At 36.1% G+C, this 22,803-nt stretch overlaps 1 protein-coding gene across 3 annotated transcripts in view; it reads right to left on the reverse strand.

Annotated features, from left to right (window-relative positions):
• Window positions 1–3,411: 3,411 nt before the first annotated feature.
• NLGN4X (neuroligin 4 X-linked) overlaps window positions 3,412–22,803 on the reverse strand; it is a 127,658-nt gene continuing 108,266 nt past the window's right edge. For all 3 annotated transcript variants that reach the window (XM_059817002.1, XM_059816995.1, XM_059817010.1), the window contains 3 exons: window positions 14,766–14,951; window positions 12,120–12,909; window positions 3,412–4,261 (listed from right to left, as the gene is read on the reverse strand). In XM_059817002.1, coding sequence (XP_059672985.1) covers window positions 3,412–4,261; window positions 12,120–12,909; window positions 14,766–14,951 — 1,826 coding nt within the window. The remainder of the gene's footprint in view (window positions 4,262–12,119; window positions 12,910–14,765; window positions 14,952–22,803) is intronic.

Here is a 22,803-nt window from a genome sequence, read left to right on the forward strand (position 1 = left end):
AGTAACTTATATTGCTACTCCTACATATTTTTTCTATCAAAACTCATTGTTCATCTAAATGTTACATATAAAATGAAAGTATATATGTGGAGGCTGGATGTATTAGATTTATCTGAATTATTGTGAACTCTAATTTGGAAGATATATTTTTCAGCTGCTGAGCTATACAATAATATGGGAAGCTGCTTACTTAAGCTTTTTTTCAGTGCTACGGAAAATACTAACAGAACAATTAAACCATTGCTTCAATGGGAGTTGCAGTGCATACAGGTAATAAATACACGGAGCTTATTCTCTTATATCTTCATTGTTTGAGTTTCTTTCCCTTTACTGGGGGGCTTATAGAACTACAAAAGCCATGAAAACTCAATGCTAACTTAAAAGTGCAACTTCTGCTACTTTAGTATTTTTGTACTGTGTATCAAGGCATTGTTTACATTAGATAACGAAATGGAGATGGGGCAGAAAACACACCTCTGAAAGACTTTCTACACAAAAGGATGAACACATATTCTTTGCACAAAGCATTAGAAAATAGTGTGATATTTTATTATTAAAAATGCTGCTGAAAAGTTTATACATATGTGTCCAGCCATATATATCTTCTATCATTACTTAAGGCAAAAACCAAAAAATTGCAAAACAATAACAGAAGAAACCATTAAACCCTGCGTGCCTCTTAAGGTCAAGAATATAAGCCTGGGAAAGTACTTTTGTTTTTCTTTTACAGTTTGCAAAGTATATTTTGATATCATTATTATAGAATTCTATGAAGACCCTATAAATCTGTTCCCTCTATAAATCATACATCAGTCCAGATGTATCAAATTATTAAATCAACTTGATTGTATTTACTTTTAAAAGCTAAAATCATTCACTTATAGGAACTTTTTCTTCACCCAAATGTCACAAGCTTGACACAGTACTGTACATATTGCTAGCAGAAGACAATTGGAAGTACTAAACAAATACTGTAATTCACATTACAAACATACCCAACTGATTATGATGCCAAGCATCATTACCTTTTTTTACTTTTTTTGTTTTTTTTTCTTTTTTTTTTTCTTTTTTTAACCTTTTTTTAAGAGTTGTGAACTGCTGCATCTCAGCTGAGGCATTACATAGGTGGTGGAAATGGCCTGGTATAGAGTCAGCATTAATCAACTTTATGTGATGGATCAGTGAAAAAAAAATGGTTTTCCATTTGATACTAGTTTTACTTTGGGGTTGTTGCTTCATGGCATTCCAACCTGAGTATCCAGGTCAGGTTTATAGCATGTTTATTACAGATAAAGGATTATATTAGCCACATGTTGCATTTTTATCATGTCGTTAAATTCCTTATTATTTCTTTCCTTCAGAATCTGTTTTACTGCCTGCTACAACAAGGAATTGTGCAGATGAAGAGACCTCAGTGAATCACCTTGTCTTTGATTTTATTTGTAGGGGTGACTATTGAAAGACATTTTATTAGAAAACAAAAAGTATAGAAAACAAGAAGAGGTGCAAGGCATCTTGTGTTAGATACTTATGGGACAGATGATATTGATGCAGCTTAGTTGTGAATTAATAATAAAAAATACATCTGGGATAATCACCTTCAAGTGCAGACCAATTTGTTCAAATATCTTTGGTTACTATCTCTCGATGATGGAGTAACTTTCAAAGACAAAATATAAAGCAATCTTCATCTGTGAGAACTTATTTCTAGCTTTTCGCATTCAAATCAGTTGTTTGAATCAAACTGCTAAGTTCTTTTGTATAATAGCTCTGCTTGGCCCCTTATTTCCTAGTGAAGGAAGGGCAGAAGGGAATAATCCACTAATAATTTTGCCCTTCCTGAGAGTGATGCTTTCTGGGATTTTCAGTTTTATTCAGATGCAGAACAGCTGATGACAGCTCTGCTTCTCTCTCCATAATGTTCACTATGGGACTGCTGTGTAATAAATCAGCAAAAAAAGTATCTTCTGACAGGTACGTTCTCAAGAACAATACAGGATACTAGGCAGAGAAATTCTTTACACATTGATCATTTCTGAACACTTTAAAAAACAGCCAGCCAACCAACCCACCATTTCCCCACTTTCAAACTGTGGTTTTATTTCATTTAGAAAAGCTAAGATCTCAACTGAGATTCCACTGCAACTGCTGGTGAATATAGAGCTAGTTTTCCTTAGAAAAGGCTGACCAAAACACAGGCTTTCTTTGCTTTTGTCAGGGCACAAAACTCGTCTTAATGTATCACAATAACCAAGAACTACAAACTGGACTCTGAGTATATATTATTGGATGTTTCTTGGTTCAGTTCAACAAGCTTAAAATAGTAATTATTTTCTTTTGTGTTTTTTTTTCTCCATTTTCCAATCAATTGCTGTATTGCAATTTAACAAAGGCTAACACAAAATTAAATTATAGAAAAAAAGTTTCAGAAAAGAACAACAATCTCCTATGAATACTTTAACATGCACTAGTGTAACCTGTAAGAGAAAATATGCAGGTCACACAGACAACTGTATCCTCTGCATGACACCATGGCCTCATATAAATGAAACATGTTAGAAAAAACTCATGTTTTTTGTTTACCACTAATAATCAAGAAGAAATTCCTCCTTTGAGTTTGGAGGAAACAGAGGTGATATGACTAATGTATATACACATAGGTCACAACAGAATGCACAATCTTTCTAAAAGCTCTTTTCAAACTGAAAACATCAATAAAAGCTGCTTTTTTGTTGTTTTTAAACTCACAGCTATGTACATTTTTACAAAGTATCTTTAAATATAGTTCAGGCTGGCAAGTCATCTCTTTGCACAGAACTATACGTATTTTACTGCATAGTCAGTCCTCCTCTTTTTTTTTCATTTTTGTTTTTAATAATAAAATTCTATTTCCCCCATCTGGATTACAGCTTCATATGCTGGGTAAAAGCCCATGGTGATGTCTTTGTTTTAACAAGGGCCATTCATGTTATGGCACATAAAGAATTTTTTTAATTATTTTATTTATTAAAAAAAAAAAGCCAAAACACCTGTACAGTCACTGGCTCTGTGTTCCAGAAGACTCTGCTTTGCTTGTTACACACAAAACATCCTTTTAAGTGCCTTCTTCTGGCTTCAACTTTCAATCAAAGTGGCTGAGCTCTTAAAGCAGTATCATAACAGCAATGTACACCTTTCACATTTCACAGGGTTTGTAGTTGATCTTTAACATCAGAGAGTTTCTGTGGGAAGGATCAGTATGAAAATAACGACTGTCCTTCTCTTTTACTTGTATTTACTTTAGATTTTGGCAAGGTGTTCAATGGATGGTATTGTAACTTTTTCCTCTTCTTTTTTTTTGTTTTTTGTTTTTTGTTTTTTGTTTTTTCTTTCTTCGAAGTGGCTTGTGAGGGTAGAGGGGGAAGGGCTGAGCTATACCCTAGTGGTTGAATGTCCATGGGGCAAATTTGTACTGTTTTGTCCTCCACTGAAGGTGTTGAAAGTATGCAAAGGCTGCATTCCTGTTAATGTATTTGGAATCATGGTTATGGTGTTGGGTGTCATTAGCGGGATGTCGTCTGGGGACCTTCTCAAAGTAAGTGTGTAGTCAGGCGGACAGGTTAGTCTCAGTGTGTCATGGGCCTGCAATGATTCACACTCATGGTCATGTTCTAGCTGTTTCATCTGCAATGACATAATCTCTTCATTTTGTATGTGTGCAATATCGTTGGTTGTGTTCCTCTGGGGGCTAGGGCGCCTGTGAGTCTCATGACGCCGCTTGTCCTTCTTGTAATACAGCGCAGCAAAAGCTAAAATATTGAGGAACAGCAAGGATGCCCCCACAGCAATGGTGACGCTCAGCTCCGTGGAGTAATCTCGCTTGTTTTCTATCAGAACTGTTGTATCCTCCGGAGCTGTTTTATGGGTGTCTTTTGAATGTTTCGGATTGTTGGCAGGTGTCATTGCTGGGCGTTTTGTGGCTGGCCACAATTTACCAGGAGAACGTCGTGTCACATAAGGAAATGATGTCATGTCAGGAGGGGGGACTTTAGTTGTTGTGGAAACATACTGAAATATTTCATTCAGGTTGTGAAGGTGCGGTACGAGCTCCAACCAGAAAGCAACTTTTGTTGCTCGGTAGTGATCACGAACTCGGGGTTTCAGGCCAATATGCAGATAAAGCTGGTCTTTAGGATTGTATTTGGACCAGGCCACTTCTTCAAAGCGGTTGGGTTTTGTGTGGATGAACTTTGTGTCCTGTGGAACAGGCTGGTTTGGATCTCTACAAAAATAAAAACAGGCAATATTATAGTCATTAAAAAACCAAAACCAAAACCAAAAGCAAAAAAACCCCAACCTTCCATCCTTTATTTAATGGTTTATCCAATAATTAACAGAAGCTAAAAAAACCTTCCAAGCTTAAGAACAGGTGTTAATAAATAAACAAAAGAAAAATTACTTACTGTACAGTGCATCTCAGACACTATAATACTTTTTTACACGAAAACAGAGAAGGGCTTGTGTTTCAGCTCCCAAAACCTCATCTGAAGTTCTGTGATTCAGTATCATACTCCAAAGCTGTCTTAGAGATGTACTAACTACCTTTCCCCATAGTAAAGGTGTAGGTACAGCTCTTCTCAAGGTTTGACATTAACTTCCTCATTTAAGGTACCACTACTTCCACTGCTGTAAATAGTAAATAAGGGCATCTAATTCCTATGGCAATGTTGGAAGTCCGTGTGACCTTAAGAATTTATACCAGCTGTGTATATTACATAAAAAAATTCAAAACATGAAGTAGCAGGGCTAATACGCGTTACTGGGAACTATTTCTCTTCGTGTTCTTTTACTGAGCTATTAGTCCCCCTTTGTTCAAATATCTACTTTAGAGAAAAGTCTTTGAAGTATTTGTATGTCACAAATCTTTCCATCGTTTGCATCAGGAGATTACTATTTGAAAGTTCCATGTGTTCATTGTTACTAAATTACTACATTTAATGGCCACAGGACAGTGAGCCCTAATTCTGTCCCAGTTTGTAGGGATGAGAAATATATTAGCTGAGATCAACACGTTTTATAGCAGTTAAGTAGTAGTAGACATAAGAGTAGTACACTACTCAGAGATAATTTCAAAATTGGTAACCCAAAGATTTAATTGAAATTATGCTTTTCCCATCACTTATTTTTTCTTTTCTTTTTACAGGTTCAGAATAAAGACAAACCAATGGCACAAAGTGTGGTTAATGTCTATGTATCCTTATAATTTTGGTAAACCTTACATAAATATACTTCCTCTTGGCATGAAAAAATACAGAAATTTAAAATTTCTAATAGTGAGTTTAATATTCTGTTGTGCATGAGTTTGAATATTCTTGTGCAGCAAAGCATATTTTCTGGGATTTTGTGATATATTATACTAAGAGTACATGATTCATTTTCTGTGCATTACTCTGAGAACCTTCCATTCTCTTTTCCATTCCCATATGCATTAGTTTATTTCCTCTGAAAATAATTCCAATATTTTCCTTTATTTCCAATATACTGTTATGTGTGTTACGGGAATACCAAGACCCACCGCTACAGATTTTAAAGCACCTTATTTTTTTTCTTTTTCCATTTTCAAAGGCTCATGAACATAATTGATTGCCTAGTGTAGCATTCCTTTGCTGTTCATAAAGAGCTATTCCTTAGTTCTTAAACAAGACTGGTAATTTGACTTTAGTAATATCATAATTCCTGTATGCATCTGTTTACCTGGAAGAATTTATCTTGCCTTTTTTTGAGTGAAAGGAAGAATTCTTTTTATATATAATTTTGGTACTTTGTCTTCCTTATGTTTGTGGGTTTAGGTGTTTGGGGGGTTTTTGAGTGTTTTGGGTTTTTTTTTTCTCTTTATATTATACACTCTCAAATCTTTCCCATCTCAATAAGAAATAAACTAGAGGTTCCGGAACAGTGGTTATTTCATTTATCTATCTATCTATCTATCTATCTATCTATCTATCTATCTATCTACCTACCTACCTACCTACCTACCTATTTATTTATTTTTCATTTTATGTAGAAACAGTTAGCCAAATTATGTTAATTCTGAACAAAAGGTAATTGCTTAGTAATTGTTCATCCTAGTTGAAGCTAGAGGACTAATATCTACTTCCAAGCAGTACAGCAGCAGATGTATGCTGCTCCTTTGAGGGACTGTAACATGCATTCAAGAAAGAAAGAAAAGTATTTCTTTTGTTCTGAAAGAACAGACTGAAAGATTTGGTAAATCCAGAGGAGAAGATATTGGCCCAATTCAATATATCTACTACTACAGTAATTTGGGGTTCAACACATAAATTCTAAACCAAACAGAAAATCAGCAGGATTATCAAAATGCAAAACATTTTTCTTGCCAGAAACTCAAATCATGCAAGAGTTACAGCACAAAATCCATCTTGTGTTCTCCCCACTTGATGTTCTGATTCACAGCACAAAAGGCTCTGGGAAGGGTCCTACAAAAGACATATAAATTCAGCTAGCTCATGTAAATGAGTTGCACTTGATACACAGTAAAGGAGATGAAGAATCTGAGCACTCATTTCAATGAGCCAAGCTGGACATGCACTTTTTTTTATTCTTTTTTTTTTTTTTTAATGGCCTTATAAAAATGACAGCAGATGATGATTTTAGCAACTAAACATTTTTTAAATTAGCATTCCCTTCCCCTACAAACAGCCTACAAAACCAGTAAATATCAACCTCCCTTTCCCTCTCTTCCATTTTCTACTTCCATCTTTCCTTTTTAACTATATCTATTAGGAATAGCCACTTATGTTGCCATCTCCTCCAAACACAAGAAAGAAAATTACATTATATAAGGCTAGTGTTGTATTTCAGGATTTGTTTACACGGCTGTGTGTGGGCATGAAGCTGCCCATTGAAACAAGAAACAGAAAAAAATTCAGCCAGCCCTACTGACAAGTAATTTTTTTGCTGAGGGTATCAGCACTTTACCATTGACATCAACTCTAGGGTTGATCACTTAATAACTGAATAAATGGTCTGAATATTCTCTCCAAATTTGGAAGATAGGTATCTAAAATTATTTTTTTTCACAAGAAAATGGAATAACTAAGTGTAGTCATAAATAGAGGAATTAATAATACATGCATACAGACTAATGATAATTTACCAAAAATATTCAGTGGATATAAGTGAGAGGATTTTTACTTTCCTTGGCCTTCCTTCTATGTACACTGGAAACAATTCATAAAATCATAAGGTTACAACTTATGACATGTTAAGTCTTTTTCTTGGGAAGTTGGGCAGTTTATCCTATTATGAACACTTTTCCAGTATTATAGATAAGCATAAAATACAGATGTACATACAATCATTTCTCCTATTGAATCAGCTGTTTGACAAAACTTTTGATCTTTAACTTCAAATTTCCTTTTGCTTTTTTTTGCTTCTTACATCACCTTTGTGTTTCTGGACATTCCTGAGGCTCAAGTATGTAATTACAGAACAAAAGGCTGCTTCCTTTAAAAAGCCGCTGCAATCATGGTGATAAAAATATAATCTGAATAATATATTTTCAGTTCTGTACTTCTTCCAGTAATGGCTCTCATAGGAACTAGATAACTTGTTTCCCAATCCTACTAGTTGGCAGGGAGGTTTTTTTTTTTTTCTTCATCCTTTTGCTAGAACAAAATTGATGATTCTTGTTGTTCATTTTGCTCTCTGATTATTTATTTTCACCACCTTTAGAATTCAATTTAAACAGCTTCTCCATCAAAAAATATCCCCATCATGAAATACCTGAACTTGCCTTCCATATGATAGAAGACCATACGGTCTTTCTCGTCTTATCTGAGGTCTTTCTTGTCTTATCTAAGGTATTATTTTATTAATGTGCAGAATCATCTGATTTCACTTATCACTTTTTTTTTCCCACTTTCAGTCTGCACTGATTTTGCTCAATTTAACATGTCACTGTTTATTGATTTTTTTCTCAGGTGATATAAAGTAAATGCATCTGCAGTGCGTGCTGACTGAAGAGCAACACACACTCCTGTTCACAAGGTGAATTAGTAGCTGACCTGGAGGGCAAATGAGGGAACTGAGTATTTCATATCTGGCGATACTGGCACAGGAAGAATGATGGCAAATCTTACGAAGCCTTCTCTTATCCTGAATTCCATATAACAGGTTCAAATATCATTCATCTTTTAACTACTTCTGCAACAACATTAACTATCACTCAGGACAATGAAACTGTTAAGTTAATGCACTTGAAGTATTTTATTCTTTTGTGTCATTCTCTAACTTCATTGGAGAGCAAAGTGTCTTAACAGTTACATACTGAGTCTGTCTCCAAGGCACTGAAAGGCCCCTTGATCATTTATTTTCTTTCAGCAGTCCTCTTTTCTCCATATGGAAAAAAAAAAAGAGAGAAAAACTGTGTGGCATTTCTTCATGCTTCCACTGATTTTTCATATTGTCACAATATTAACAATGGTACAGCCATTCCTGCCTGAAGCACTGGTACATAAGCATAATTGCCCTTGCTTCCTTTGTTCACTTATCACCAGGTCCCACTGTTGCCATGCTCCCAGTCAGACATTATAACTAACTACTAAGGAAAGCAAACCAGGAGTACACTGTTTTGTTTGACTAACACAGATTGGCCATTGGAGACAGTTATTTCTTCAGACAAAAACATCAGAAAGAAATGAAATAGCCTCATAAAGGAGTTCACAGAGAATTGATTTGAAAATACACTTTAATCATTGTAAGTTTAATTGTGTCTTCCATTAGAAAGCCAAACTGAATATAAAACATAGACATCCTTAATAGCTCAGTGAGGCTTTTGCTTCAGAATCAATGGTAGTAAAATAATTCAGGAGTATTTATCTGAATTACAGAGAAAACAAGGATACATCCTTTAAGCCTTTATTTTTCCCATCACCAATCTGGGAGAGCTGGATGAATGGGAGCAAAAATAGAGCACTGTAACTCCTCAAAGGAGGGTAATTTTTAGAAACCCGGAAGATGCCTCTGATGAGAGCATGGCTTTGTATCTACTCTATGAAATTACAAATCCTTCACAAGAATGTAGCTGGCAGAGTATCTGTGAAGGACTGGCATACATCCCCTCATGTTGTTCACTCTTCCCCTGCTGACGTATCTGCGAAGGATGTAACATGGCCCTAACTAACAGAACATTTGAGCATATAAAATTACCATTATAGTTAGGATAGTGCTACTGGCAGCAGACTGAAACTTTAATGTGTACTTCTTAATGAAGCTCTCACACACAATTTTGCACATAGTGGAATCAAAATCCGTACTTTCATGTCATTTTTGTATCCTAAATGTAGTTTCTCCCACCTACTCTGTAACAAATTGCTTTCTTCTTTCTCAGGTATGTTAGAAACATAGTTTTGAAAAGGCAAAAACAACTGTTAATGCAAAAAAAAAAAAGAAAAAGTCATAGCAAGTAGGAAATGGAGGATTAGCAAAACGCAGCTTCCAGGTATTCATTTCAAGCATGATCCATTTACCACTCAACTGTCACTTTAATTGTCACCTCCTATTTGCTAGCTTCAGTAACTGACTTCAAAGCAAAATGCAATAAAAGCACTGTGCCTTGTGCTGTGTCTTTGACACCTAGTGATTTTATAGGATTGACCTGCCCTCCAAACCCAGCTGTGGCAGTAGGCCCATCAAACCATGTGTGTTTTTTAGCAGCGGTTGACATGTCAGTTAAAAGCCCAGCACAGTCCATCAGAGCAATGCACCACCTCATCCGTAATTATACAATAAGTGCCTGGATGCAACCTCTGCGGGAGAGTCATCAAGACTGGAAAAGTCTCAGAGACATTAAAATTAAATAAATAAATCTGTAGTTTTAATGGTCAAGGCTCGTTTACAGGGAAACGTGTACTAATAAAATCTTGCAGTTAACAGATTTTTCATATGTGTTGCCATGGGTACAAACACAAAGAAAGATAAGTTCTGTCAGAATAAGTATGGGAAATGATCAATTAAAAACAAAGGATGGAAAAAACCAGAACAAAACACCCAACAACACAGTCTTGAACCATATCAATCTTTTTGAGAGTTGGAAGACCTGAGTGGGCACATGGATTCCAGATTGCATGTGGGAGGGTAGAGAGGGAAATGGTTACCCCAGATACGTCCCCTGTTGCTCTAGACTTGAGGTGCTACAACTTTCCCTTTTCCATTGGAGGCACCAAAGGTGCAGAGCAAATGTAATCTTAAAATACTATTTTCCTCCAAGTATTCTTTTGTACTATCCAGAACAATTAAACTTTGGTCTTATAAATGAAGAAAAAAACCAGCAAGGTAATGCATCTTCGGTTGCTCTTTTTCTTTCCTTGTGAAAACTGAAAAATAGCTAGAGGCCATTTTTAATGACAAATCTTTCAGACTGTCTATAAAGGGGCAAGTTTGTAACAGAAGATATACCCCCATGCCTCTCTCATCAGCAATGGGGAAGTTTCAGAAATGACTAATGGCTCTCCCAAAGCACCTGTTGTGCCTTTAGGTGTAATATGACAATAGGTTCATAACCAGAGAACTGTGTGATGGCATGTATAGCCTGCTGAAATTAGCTTTCAAGTAGCAACAGCTGGAAAGTGCTTGCAATTGTGAGTAATGGCGGCAGCTGGGGCTGTGAGAAGTTCCTGTCAGCCTCAAAAAATTGTTTAAATACGACTACAGAAATAGTCATAAAGGAATTGAAAATAATAGTAAGACTGTGGAGATCTTGCATCTCCATAATAATTCCAATGACGTATATTTGTGAGGATCTGAAGTCCTCTATGTATACGTGGCACTTCATCCATAAAAATAAAGACAGACGGATGGTATAATCGTCTTTCTGAGTGTGTGGTACAGCTAGCATGCGGCATTCTCTGTCCATAAACCAAGCTTTCATCCTGAAGTTTGCCCATCCCAATATTGATGACTTCTTGTTGCCAAATACATCTAAATATTCCACAGTTCATTCGCTATTGTTGCAGTACTATGGGATTTCTGCATGCAAAAGTACCTGTTTGTCTAAAATGCAGTGCAAGAAAAGCTTTCTTTTTGCCTTGTAAATTGACCCGAGCATTTATTTTTTACTCAATACATGCGCCACGTTTTTGTTAAGACTGGAAAATCTCTCTCCCTTGAACATCATTTGGATTCATTAAAGGCTGCAAGAGATGCTGAAACCTGTGTGTTTCACACTAGGCATCTCTGAATTTTTCTTATATAGCTGCATACCATTCACTGCAGTGCAGTAAAGCTGCAGTTTCCAGAGCCCAATCCTGCCATTAAACATTCATTGGAAAGATTTACAGCCCCTTTGTGCCACAAGTATCTTTGTTTTAATTCAGTAGCAAAGACTCAAGGTTAACAAAAAAGCCCTTGCTGCTCAGGTGAAACACTGCAATAGTCTTTATAGGAAGCTATAGGAAGAGGACAGAAATTATTAATAGCACTCGCAGATTAAGCTGCTTTGAGGGTTCTTTCCTTGATGTTTACAACTCTTTCAGCAAAACATTGATGTATTTACTTTATTTTGTTAGCAGAATTTTTAACCTTCTCAAAGCAAAATTTGTATCTGAATCTCTTCTTCATTCCATTCAAGTACTTACTATTGCCATTATAGCCCTCAGAGGGAAAAATCTTTCCAGCATCTGCCTTTCTGTTCCAATTCCTCCCTGAATCCCCATCCCTGTGAAGGTCGCTAAAAACAAGAACTTCCTTTCTTTTGTAGCAGATAAATGCTATCTGCCTGACAGTTCCTTCTTCAAGTAGCAGACATGTTGCCTCTGATTTTTCAGTATCTAAGTGAGCTGCCTTCTCTCTGAGACATGCCTTGTCTTAATAATTGCCCTATTTTTTGAATCAAAAATACAGTGCATTATTATTCTCACTGAGCTACTGAAAGAAAATAGTTTGAGGGAACACACTAATTAAAAATCTATTAAATATGAATAAGCCCCAGTTACCTTCTCTCTTACGCAAATAGTGCTATAATACTGCTGCAAGATCAGGGTTTGAAGCCACTGCTATGGGATACTGGCTATTTTAGAAGTATGTTATCAACAGAAAGGAATGCTGGAGGTCAAACGTACCCAGTTTTGGCGAAGTTAGTCCAGTACGTCATAACTACTGCACTGAGCATGACATCATTCTTGGAAAAGTTGCAGTTGAACAGTTCTGTGGGGCCAATCATAGGAATCCCAAACACATAAGGGACTTCATCACCATGAGCTGAATCAGCCCAGCTGGGTTTCATTTCACTTTGGCAATGGTGATAAAATGCATAGAAATATGTTGGAGATCCATACTGAGCATGCAGGTCAGCGGTAGCAACAGCTGGAGCAACCCACTGGTGGTCTGTAAAAAGAGCGACCAGAGTTTTCCGTCTTGTTTCGGGGTTTTCTTTGTCTGCCCAGTCAGTGTACATGAATTTAATGGTCTCTCGCAGTGTATCTTTCCCTTCTGGATAACCGTATAGATTGTCCACAAAATTGGAGACGGAAAAGTCAAAATCATTGGGGGAAACACCATCTTCATTGTCAACAATGCCATCAACAAATTTTAAACCTTCCCCTTGATTCACACCCAGCATTATATCATAGTTAAGGAATTCCCCTTGCTCCATGAGAATCTGCGGGTCATCTGGAATCACATCTCCATCTATCACGGGCCCAAAGGCAATGTGGTATGTGGCTGGAGTGATGGTCTGTTGAATTAGTTCTTTGTAATTCTTATTCCGAAGACATTCAACCAAATCAGTGGTATCCAGCATGTCACAGCCCACTTTATCTGCCAATATCCGAGTGTACTTGGCAGGCTGGTAGTTCACTGCCCAGCTGGACAGGGCTGTTCCACTCTGTATGATTGCCTTTTGGAACAAACCTGCAGGTGCAAATTGTTTAAATGCAAATCCAATTATATATTTAAAAAAATTTTAAAAAATAATTAAAAGCACTACTCATTAAGCAAAGAAAGCTTTGATTATACAATAACTAAAGGATGCATATACCTAAATTTCAATTCAATTTCCAGATATTCTACTCACTGTTCCCTTTTTATAGTATCTCTAATAGGCTACTAATTAAAATATCTCTTGTTCTTGATGCTTACACACATAAAGCATGAAGGTTTCAGGTTACTCTTTCGAGAACAAAACTCATGCTTGCACTGCAGTTTTCTTGCATCTTTAATGGCAGTCCCCTGACTTGAGCACAGTGGTAGTCCTGTAAAAATTTCTTTAAAGGAATGGCAGCTACAAACAATCATATCTTCTTCACCATGTAAATGACTCTCATAAATGCACTTTTCAGTAGTTTAAAGGTCAAATGAAAATTACACACTATCATTTCCTTCACAAAAGCCATGCATCATATAATTTGAAAAAATCTTCTCTGCTAAAATTAATTTAATAGGCTTGAGTCTTCTACTCTGACATAATTTTTTCTTTACCATCTTAATTTGTGTGTGTGTCTGTGTGTTAGCATTGCCTATATGTTGGATTAAATTATATTTACATTTTTCAAAAGAGAGTAAGACGAGATTCAATAGTTCTTTCTGATTGTTTTATAGGTACTAATATAAAGAGAGATGAAAGACCAAGTCTGAAGAGCTTCTTTGTGTCACCAGAGTACTGAAAATCAACTGTAGCTTACTGGTGAATCTGCCTCATCTGTTTTTTCCTGGTAAGATCAGTATTTTATACTTAAACTAAAGTGCCTGGGCCTCTTCTGCACGTGTTTTCTACTGTCAAGCTCTTGAAATGTCAAAGACAGCAACAGCTACAAAACCGTTTAAAGCCCTTGAAGTATTTATGGGAAAAATGGGCTGTGGTGGATATACCTTCATGATGATTACTTACTGCATATGCTACAAAATTTCAGTGATGTGATTAGTTAAGTTTTTCACAGTTCCATCTGCTTGATTTTGGCATGGCTTACTTAACAGTTATTCACTGCACCCTATTTGTAGCAACAGACTAAACTGTCAGGTATAATTCTATGTATTTCCAAATAGGGTGTGTTTACCAGTAGCCCTGCTACAATTGCTTGCTAGGGCTTAGCCTTCTGCCATAGATTTCTGTCTGTTTTAATGTGATAGAAGTAGCATGGACTTACAAATACAATAGATATTTTGGTCTTGTCTTCCTTTACAAATACTTTGTAGATTTGGTCTTATAATCAGGAATATTTATGGTTCAGTACTGGTACTGTACATTCCTGGGTGGGGGGGTTGGGGGTGAGGTGTGGGGGTGAGGTGTAGAAATACCACAGCTCAAACACTTACCAAAATCTTAAGAACTCTGTGTGGGATCACACAGTACTTGTGGGGAGTTAAATACATTTTTTTAATAAGGTTATGTTATTACTGAGTAAGGAAAGCATCTAAATACATATTGGAAGTGCAGACAAGAGTGTGTGAAAAATGAAAAAGGTCACTGCCCTTTTCCATTTTAATTAGGGCAAATTCTTTGATAGAAGAGCCAGGAAGACTATTGATAAAGCTAGAAAAAGTATATTGCTCATGGCACTTGTTGCATGAAATTTCTGCTACAATAACATTTAATTTTTAATACAAAAATATTTATGTTGAGTAATACAAATCCAGAATACTCCCTAGTAGGTATTTTACAAAAATTACAGACTTCATCTAATTCTAATTCAGCCTACCTGATATGGCCATTTTTGTTACACTATAATGTTTAAAAAAAAAAAAAAGTGCTTTGCTCAGAAGATTGTTACCTTCTGAATAGTGAGAGAGTGTCAGGAGACTGACACAGGAAGCTCCTGCCCCAGATCCAAAAATAGTAACTCTTTTTGGGTCTCCTCCAAAAGATCCAATATTTTCTTCAATCCACCGTAAGGCTTGGATTTGGTCAAGCAATCCATAATTGCCTTTTGCAGCTTGGTCGCCAGTACTTAAAAAACCTATAAGGCAAAAAAAGATAATTTTAGTTCACCAGATACAGAGTTAGCTACAGGGTATCCACATATTCACAACACATCTTCCCATGTTTTCATCTTCTGGGCTTTTTTTTGTCTTCTTTTTTTTAAAGGTCACGGTCCTAGTTAAATGTCTCCAGAGCAGGCAGTGGAACTAATTTTGTATTCTGTTTGGTTTTGCTTTGGTTTTCCCTACTGCAGAGGTCACGTTTGTGAAAAAACATTATTTTCTTTTTGAAATAATTCTATAACAATGCAGCAATACAGTCTGAAGTTTTTAAACATTTGATAACTATATGTGAGTAAGGTACAAAAACTTAGGAAATCATTTTTGTGCAAAGAAGTGAGATACCCAGTCTTCCACTGAAAACAAGGCTCATTAATTTAAATGCTCCTTTCCATGGACCAGAATTGTCGTGAACTACATAGCTCTTTAAATTATTATACTTGTGATATGGATAGACATATTCAGAAATAGAAATAGAAGGATGAAGAAAATAGTAAAAGGAACAGGAAAAAGGCCTAGGAAAAAATTACACTCCAGTTTCACAGAGGGTATTTATTAGGAAGATAGCAGGTAAATCCTCGGCAATTCAGCCTTTGGTTGGAAGATTTTATCCGAACAAATCAGGTTTTGTCTCTTTCCTTGGAAATTGCAGGGAAAGCTGCACTGCTATTTTTTGTTCCCGTACTGTGGTTATCAGATTTTAGAAACAAAGCATGACACGTTTGCTGCTTGTCTTGCAAGTGAGAACAAAATGACCGAAAGACTAGGACTGAGATTAATTTTGTTTTTCTGAAACCATCTGAGGTGAAACATTGCAGTTATCTGCGCTGCCTATCATTCACAGTTAAGACCTTGTGCTATGTCCAAATTACCACATCGAGCCATGTAGTCACACTCCTCTTTTTAACTTCCACAGACCTTTTCCTGTTAGACAGCTGGAAGTCAGAAGTCTATTAGAAATACCTTACAGCATATGGAAGTTTTCAGATGAACATTACTGATTTAAGCACCGCTGACAGCTGCTTATCAAAACAAAACAAGGAAATCACTTGGCTGGTGTTTCCAGGTTAATTATCAGTTCAGACTAACTTGCCAGAAGAGGGCCTCAGGACTCAGGAGATTTGTAGTCCTGGAGCAGTTTGAGATGAGACAGTCTGTAATTTTGAGCCACCTTAGCCTGCTGTGACAAGACCTTCATGCTCCTAGGAAGGACTGCAAGGGAAAGCTAAGGTCCCTAGGGAAAAAAAAGGCCTTGCGGTACATTTCACATGCTTTGGCAAAGGGGGACAGATCTCTTTGTACTGGCTGTAGTGATTTTTTCAGTGGTAGGAAGAATGAAAATTCACAAGGTGGAAGGGTTTCACAACAAGGAGGAAGCGGAAGAGAAGGAAAGGCAAGAGAAAAGAAGAGGAAATCAGATGTGTTGGACATTCACACCTGTATTTCAGTAATGGTTTCTATGGTAAAATTATTATAATAAGATGCAAAATCCAGCCTCAAGGTTTAAAAGCAAGATCACGTAAAGAGTAAACTCTAAATATGGAATGCTATATGGCCTACATTATGGTGACATAAATTTCTGCATGCAAGGTTAGGCATGATTGAATGGAATGTATTACCTTGCACCCAAAAGAATATTTTTCATATTTAATTAGTAATTATTAATAGGTATTGAATGTCAGCAGGTGTCTGATGAGTTCCTGTATTTTTCACAAAACAGTTGTTTCAATTGCAGTAATACAAATTATAGCCTTATTGCTAAATAGCATTTGATACGGCTTTCTCATAAAAAAATCTCTAATAATGGCAAGCACAGTAGTTAGAATAGCAGTAACATCTTGTTTTTTCTTTTATACCAATGGGGAAAAAACAAACAGACTATTAATCCATAATTGCCTCAATTTTTTTTAACAGATGTGTTTTTCTCTTTTTCACATGCCTCCATTATCTTTTTAGGACTGTCAAAGAAAGAATATCCCACTTGCTGGCTTTGTTGCTGCAGCTCGCTGCTACGTTCTATAATATTCTATAATTAAGCCTTTATTCAATCAGAACTATGACCTCCCTGGGAGAAAGTGACTGTTGTAACCTTTAAAACAGCATGGTAATTAATATTCAGAGCCTAAACACATTTTAGCTCTTCTAGCAGCATCAAGCTAAAGCTGGTTGATCTTTGTGATTTTGAATTCTTTCCAAATGTACTAAAAGGTGACTGAGTAAAACTGCAGTCAATGAATATCTGATAGACAAATGAAGATTTTTTTTATCTCCACAGTTCTCTGCTGATTCTCATTAATGGCAAGAACAAATTTTCTTAATTTAAAAACTAATCATCGTGGCAAAGTGTCAGTCCCACATGACACAAACTGAATTTATAAATGTGTCTTTTCTTGATGAGGATATATTTTCTTTCATGCTCTGAATATCAGATCAAAATATTTGTTCAAAGCCATTTCAAGAAATTCAGGCAAGGAGTAACTATTTGTCCAGAAATACACAACACTTAAGAGATTTTTTTTTTTCTGTGAACTCTGTGAAGATTTCAGAACAGTATCTTCATGTGTCATTCTAAAATCCTGAACAAACAGGAATGCAGCTTTTTTTCTCAAATGGGGATTTATACCCTGTGCCTTTTACGTGTATGTTTTTAAGTGCAGATAAGAACATTTCCCATTTTATGGTTTGGCATGATCTGAAGGGCATTCTGTGATCTAAAAATCCTTAGGTTGGGGAACCTGGAAGTTCTTTTCACTAGCCTAATGCAACAGATGAAGGAACGGCAATAGTTGAATATGGAGAACAAAGAGCTTTTTTTTTTTTTTCACATAATGACACAGAACAGCATTAACAGTAATATTCAGTTCTTGACTTCACAAACCTGTCTTCTGTTAAATAATGATTTGGAAGGATGACCACATGGATCTCCCACTGCAAAATGCCATGGACATCAACAGCTGAAAGAGAGGAATGTGAGTTCATTCCATCTGTGTTGAGTGAAATACTCCAAATTGTCTTAGGGGACATTTGCTCCAAACTTATTGTGCCAGACAGAAAGATGACCACCAGCTGGGCTGAGTAGTAGTTAAGGAATTAGAGTCTTCTGAAGCAAAGGTCAACTTGAAAAGAAGGGCAAAAGAAGCATGGCAATTTGTAAAAGTAGAGAGGGAGGTGGCAGGAGGGCATCAGCTGGATATGGTTTGACATTGGAAGAAGTGGCCACTGACATCACAAACTCCCTCCAGCCTGGACAGAGCACCCTTCTGTGGGGTGCCTGCACGCAGCCAGGGGCTGTCCATGACCTCCCTTCTTTCTTTTCTTTCTTTCTTTCTTTTTCTTTTTTTCTTTCTTTCTTCTTTCTCTTTTCTGTTTGTTTTCTCCCAAAGCAGTGAATGCAAGAGACTAGACACTGAGCTACACTTCTGCCTTCAGATTTTTTTCCACTAGTTCCTTACTTATCCCTTCCACATTGGTTAGCAATGACATCTGAATTCCTATATCAACACCAGATGTAAAGGAAAGTTTGTATAATAAAGGCATGTGTGATAGAAGTAAGCTGCCTGCTCTACATGAAGAGTTGACCAGTGGTAACAAGGATCAAAACTACTTGTACTGTGTTATATTTTTCAAAAATAGTTACTTCTTTTCTTTTACTTTCTCAGTTTAAATGAGATCTGCTGTATGGTCATTTAATTCTAATCTTAAAATTTTGTTTGATATGCATAGTCACATGGGTGCAAACATCATTCTCTGTAGTCCATGTCAGGCTGTAATAGATTATAAGTTATTAGAAACTTAAGGGAAAGCTAGTAAAACTACAAATGCAATAAATTCCCCTGTTGTGATTTTTTGCAGGTGGGGTACTTCAGTAACTTTTTTCAATAGTAATAAACAAACAAATTAAAAACTATTTCTTTCCTTTTCTCAAGGAAGAATATTTTGCACTACTCTAGTAACTCCTAGGACAGGGGTTTTTTTGTTCTAAACTTATACTGCAGTATAAGTTTATAAGTTTATAAGTTACAAGTTTATAGTATAAAATCTCCCGGTGGAAATAGACAAGGTTGATTTGGTGTGTGAAGACAGTATTTTCTTACTGGTTCAAAATATTATCAAAATTTACAAATACAATTTGGTGCTGGTAAATTGCACTGACTTTAAGATTTAAATAAAACCGCAAAACAGAAAGGTAACCAGTTATATTTAATTTCTTTTCCCATTTAAGGGGAAAAATATGAATAATGAAAGATTAAACCTCATTCTATCGTACATTTTAGTAGCTACTACAATCAATTTTAAAAGTGCATCTTGAGATGGGGTACACTCATGAAGTACTTTTGCTTCCTCTTCTGCCCTTCACACATTTTCTTAAGAACAAAATGCTTAACTTCTGAGACATAACCCTTACATAAAAACTAATGCCACACTTAATCAGACACATTGAACAGCCAAGATCCCACAATGAGAAATTAATCATCAGGAAATCTGTCCAAAATCAACAAGCTAGTGCATTTTAATCTATTATTTGTTTCCTCCTTTTTAAGCCTCTGCTGTATTGTCTGGCTTCACATTTCTTTTGTTTTTATGCCTCGACTGCTGCCCAGACCTGTATAGCCTGCTGCAATTTGTTTGTTAGGCAAAATTCTCACAAATAAGATAGATTTGTACAGCATCTGATCAAAAATATGACATAAGCAATATAAATAAGATACAAGAGACTATGCTCTGAAGCATAATCATGTCTTTTTTGTTTTCATTTGTGAAATGCCAGAGTAGGGCCTTTTTAAAGCAAAGAGTAAATGGCAAACATATAGCAGAGTCTTCATATTTTCTAATAGCTTTTGTCTGTACACATCGCATTTACCACTGTAAAAGTGTACCTACCAAACTCAAATGTTAAAGTGTTCAAATGTGAAGTGAAATCCGTTGGGGATTACTGAGTACATAGAGACCACAGTTGATTCAGGAAGTCCCTGATATATAGATAGTTGGAGGATAGAGGACTATTAGAGGGAATTATCATATAAGTGTGTCCTATGCTTACCTTTCCCTAACCATCTCCAAACAGCCCCAACAATGTTTGGAGACAGAATACTTGGTTAGATTGTTTTGGTTGGAATCAATATAACTGTATATTCCTTTTTGGTTTGACTCTATGTGTAACCTTAACAGTACCATTTAAACTTTCCTGCAAAGATGGTGGGATGCAAGATGGAGTGATGGTGTCCTCGGCACACATTTAGCAGGAAGAAAAACATTGTTGACTTTTTCCTACAGCATGAATGGCCCATATAAACTTGAGTAAGCATCGCTGCTGCACAGACTCACTCTGTGCAGAGAGAGTCTGAGACAACTATCTAGTGACTAAGACAAATGAGAGGACTGTGGAGTGGCCATGTATGGGTCTGTACAGAAATGTTACACAGATACCTCTTCATCCTGAAAACAAAACAATAATGTTTTTCCTTCATTTTCAAAATGGTTTGAAATTTGCAGGTGTTACTGTCAAAGCAAATTTTTTAATATTCAGCAACTTAAGCAGTAGTATGGTCTGCTAGTCTAAAGTAGCGGTCACAGAAATAAATTTCTGCCTGCTACTTACCCTACCTGGCTCCACATAACACTCATTTAAATTTTAACTCAAGATATGATAAGTGAAGAGAAAAATGTAATGAAGAAAACTCAGTTTACAGTTTTCATATGAGTTAATAGATTATGTTAAATTATAAAGAATAGTGATGTCTTTAATCCAATTTTCTAACTCAGGCTTAAGCAAGAAAACAATCTCTTATGATTCTACTTTGATGGATTCTTTCAAATTACTTCTGTCGTGAAGACAAAACCTAAATCTACTTGTCTAGAAAGAACATCTCATTACCACATGCAGTACAAAAGAATAGGTCAGAGAGAGGATGAAGTGAAAATATTATTATGTGTTTCCATATTGCTTTAGTCTGAAATCTAAAGTGTGTTCTTTACAATTCAGGAGAATATCTAGTTTTAAATACATAAAAGCCTTTTGAAAATGTCCTGGATAGCATATGCTTATAAGAACACTTAGGGGAAAAAAAAGGAGAAAAGACAATAGGATGCTTTTTAACAAGATTTAAAACCTATTTTTATACACAATTCTAAACAGTGAAAAGCTTCTTAGCATAAATTTATCAGAGCACTAGGGAGGTCAAAAAGTTTCCTTCAGTTAAACCATTATGCTATTTCTACAATGAAATCGCTTTAATGAATCCAGTTGAAATTTGTACATGACACCTTAACTGCTTTTAAATTTGCCTTGTTCATTGTAAAAAGCTCTGAAACTATTGTGCAATGAAGTTAGGCCAATGAATGTTATCTAAAGCATTAGAGACTGAAGACATTCTCAACATTCAATTCTATCATTATTATTCATGATGAGTAGCGCATAACTCTATATGAAGAGTCATTGAAGAAGCTTTTACCAATTTTTATGAATTTAGATTTTTTTAAAAAATAGTAAATAAAGATGACAGCAACAAACATTGCAGAACACATTCATTGATCTATTGTCTTTTTACTTACTATTTATCCAAATATTCACAAGTTAAACCTGCCATTACACAAAATACGATCAATAAAACAGCAGGTCCAATAAAAAGATTGTTGTTGAATGCATTATAAACAAAAGAAGCTAAAATCAATCAATTGTTCTAAGAATGTCATTGCCAGAAAAAAAAAAAAGTAAAAGAAAAGTTGTGTGTGTTGGAGAAAAGACTGACAAATACCTGATGTACTCAATCAGCCTATGCTTTGAAAATATTCTCTAATCACTGATCTAGATGACCAAATCCAAAGCCATTTAACAAGACAAATGCACTATGAGTACAGAAAAACAATTGAATGAGCCACTACTTTTTTATGATGTGTTGACCCTGGCCAGCAGCCAAGTACCCACAAAGCTGCTTATGCAGTCACCTCACCACCAGAAACACACGAGAAGAAAATGTGAAGAACAAACACAAGAAAACTTGTGGGTTGCGAAAAAGACAGTGTAATAGGTGAAAGAAAGAGAAAAAAACAACTGAAGGAAAGGACATCATGCGTCACCTCCCACAGGCAGACCAATGCCTAGGCAGTCTCTGAACAACAGCTACCTGGAAGCCAAACCCACCCCACTTCTTCCTCTGATGTTATGTCCTCTGAGCATGATGCTATACAGCATGGGATACCCCCTTGGCCAATTTGGGTCAGCTGTCCCAACTTTTGCTTACCCTCCCAACCTCTTGCCCAACTCCAGCCTACTGGCTCTGGGGTAGAGTGGGAAAAATAAAAAGTCTTGGCTTTGTACAAGCACTGTTCGGCAACAGCCAAAACTTTGGTGTGTTATCAACACTGTTTTAACCGTAGAACCAAAACACAGCAGCATATGGGCTGCCCTGAAGAAATTTAACTCCATTCCAGCCAGACCCAGTACGGTATTCCACAGCTGTGGCACAGATGTCCACTTCTAAAGCATCTGGTCGCTTTTTAGAAGTGCCTATTTAGTCAAGAAGAGGTGTGCTGTAGGTCTAGAATATGAAGCAGGAAGTATTTTTATTATTATTATTACAAAATATAGATGAAACCTATATGAAACTAAGACTAAATTAATATAATTTTGATTTTTTCAACTAAATGATCAATATTATGATGAAGAGACAACATCTTTAGCTGGTCATCTATAATAGAGAAAACCTAATAGGACACAGAGAAAAGGTTACATATTTTAACACCAAACAAAGACATTAAGTTTACCCCTACAAATAACAGGAAAGTTAACCTGCATGACATATATGGCAACCAGCTGTAAAAATAGCAAGG

The sequence above is a fragment of the Gavia stellata genome, chromosome 1 (assembly GCF_030936135.1).
Source record: "Gavia stellata isolate bGavSte3 chromosome 1, bGavSte3.hap2, whole genome shotgun sequence".
NCBI classification, from domain to species: domain Eukaryota; kingdom Metazoa; phylum Chordata; class Aves; order Gaviiformes; family Gaviidae; genus Gavia; species Gavia stellata.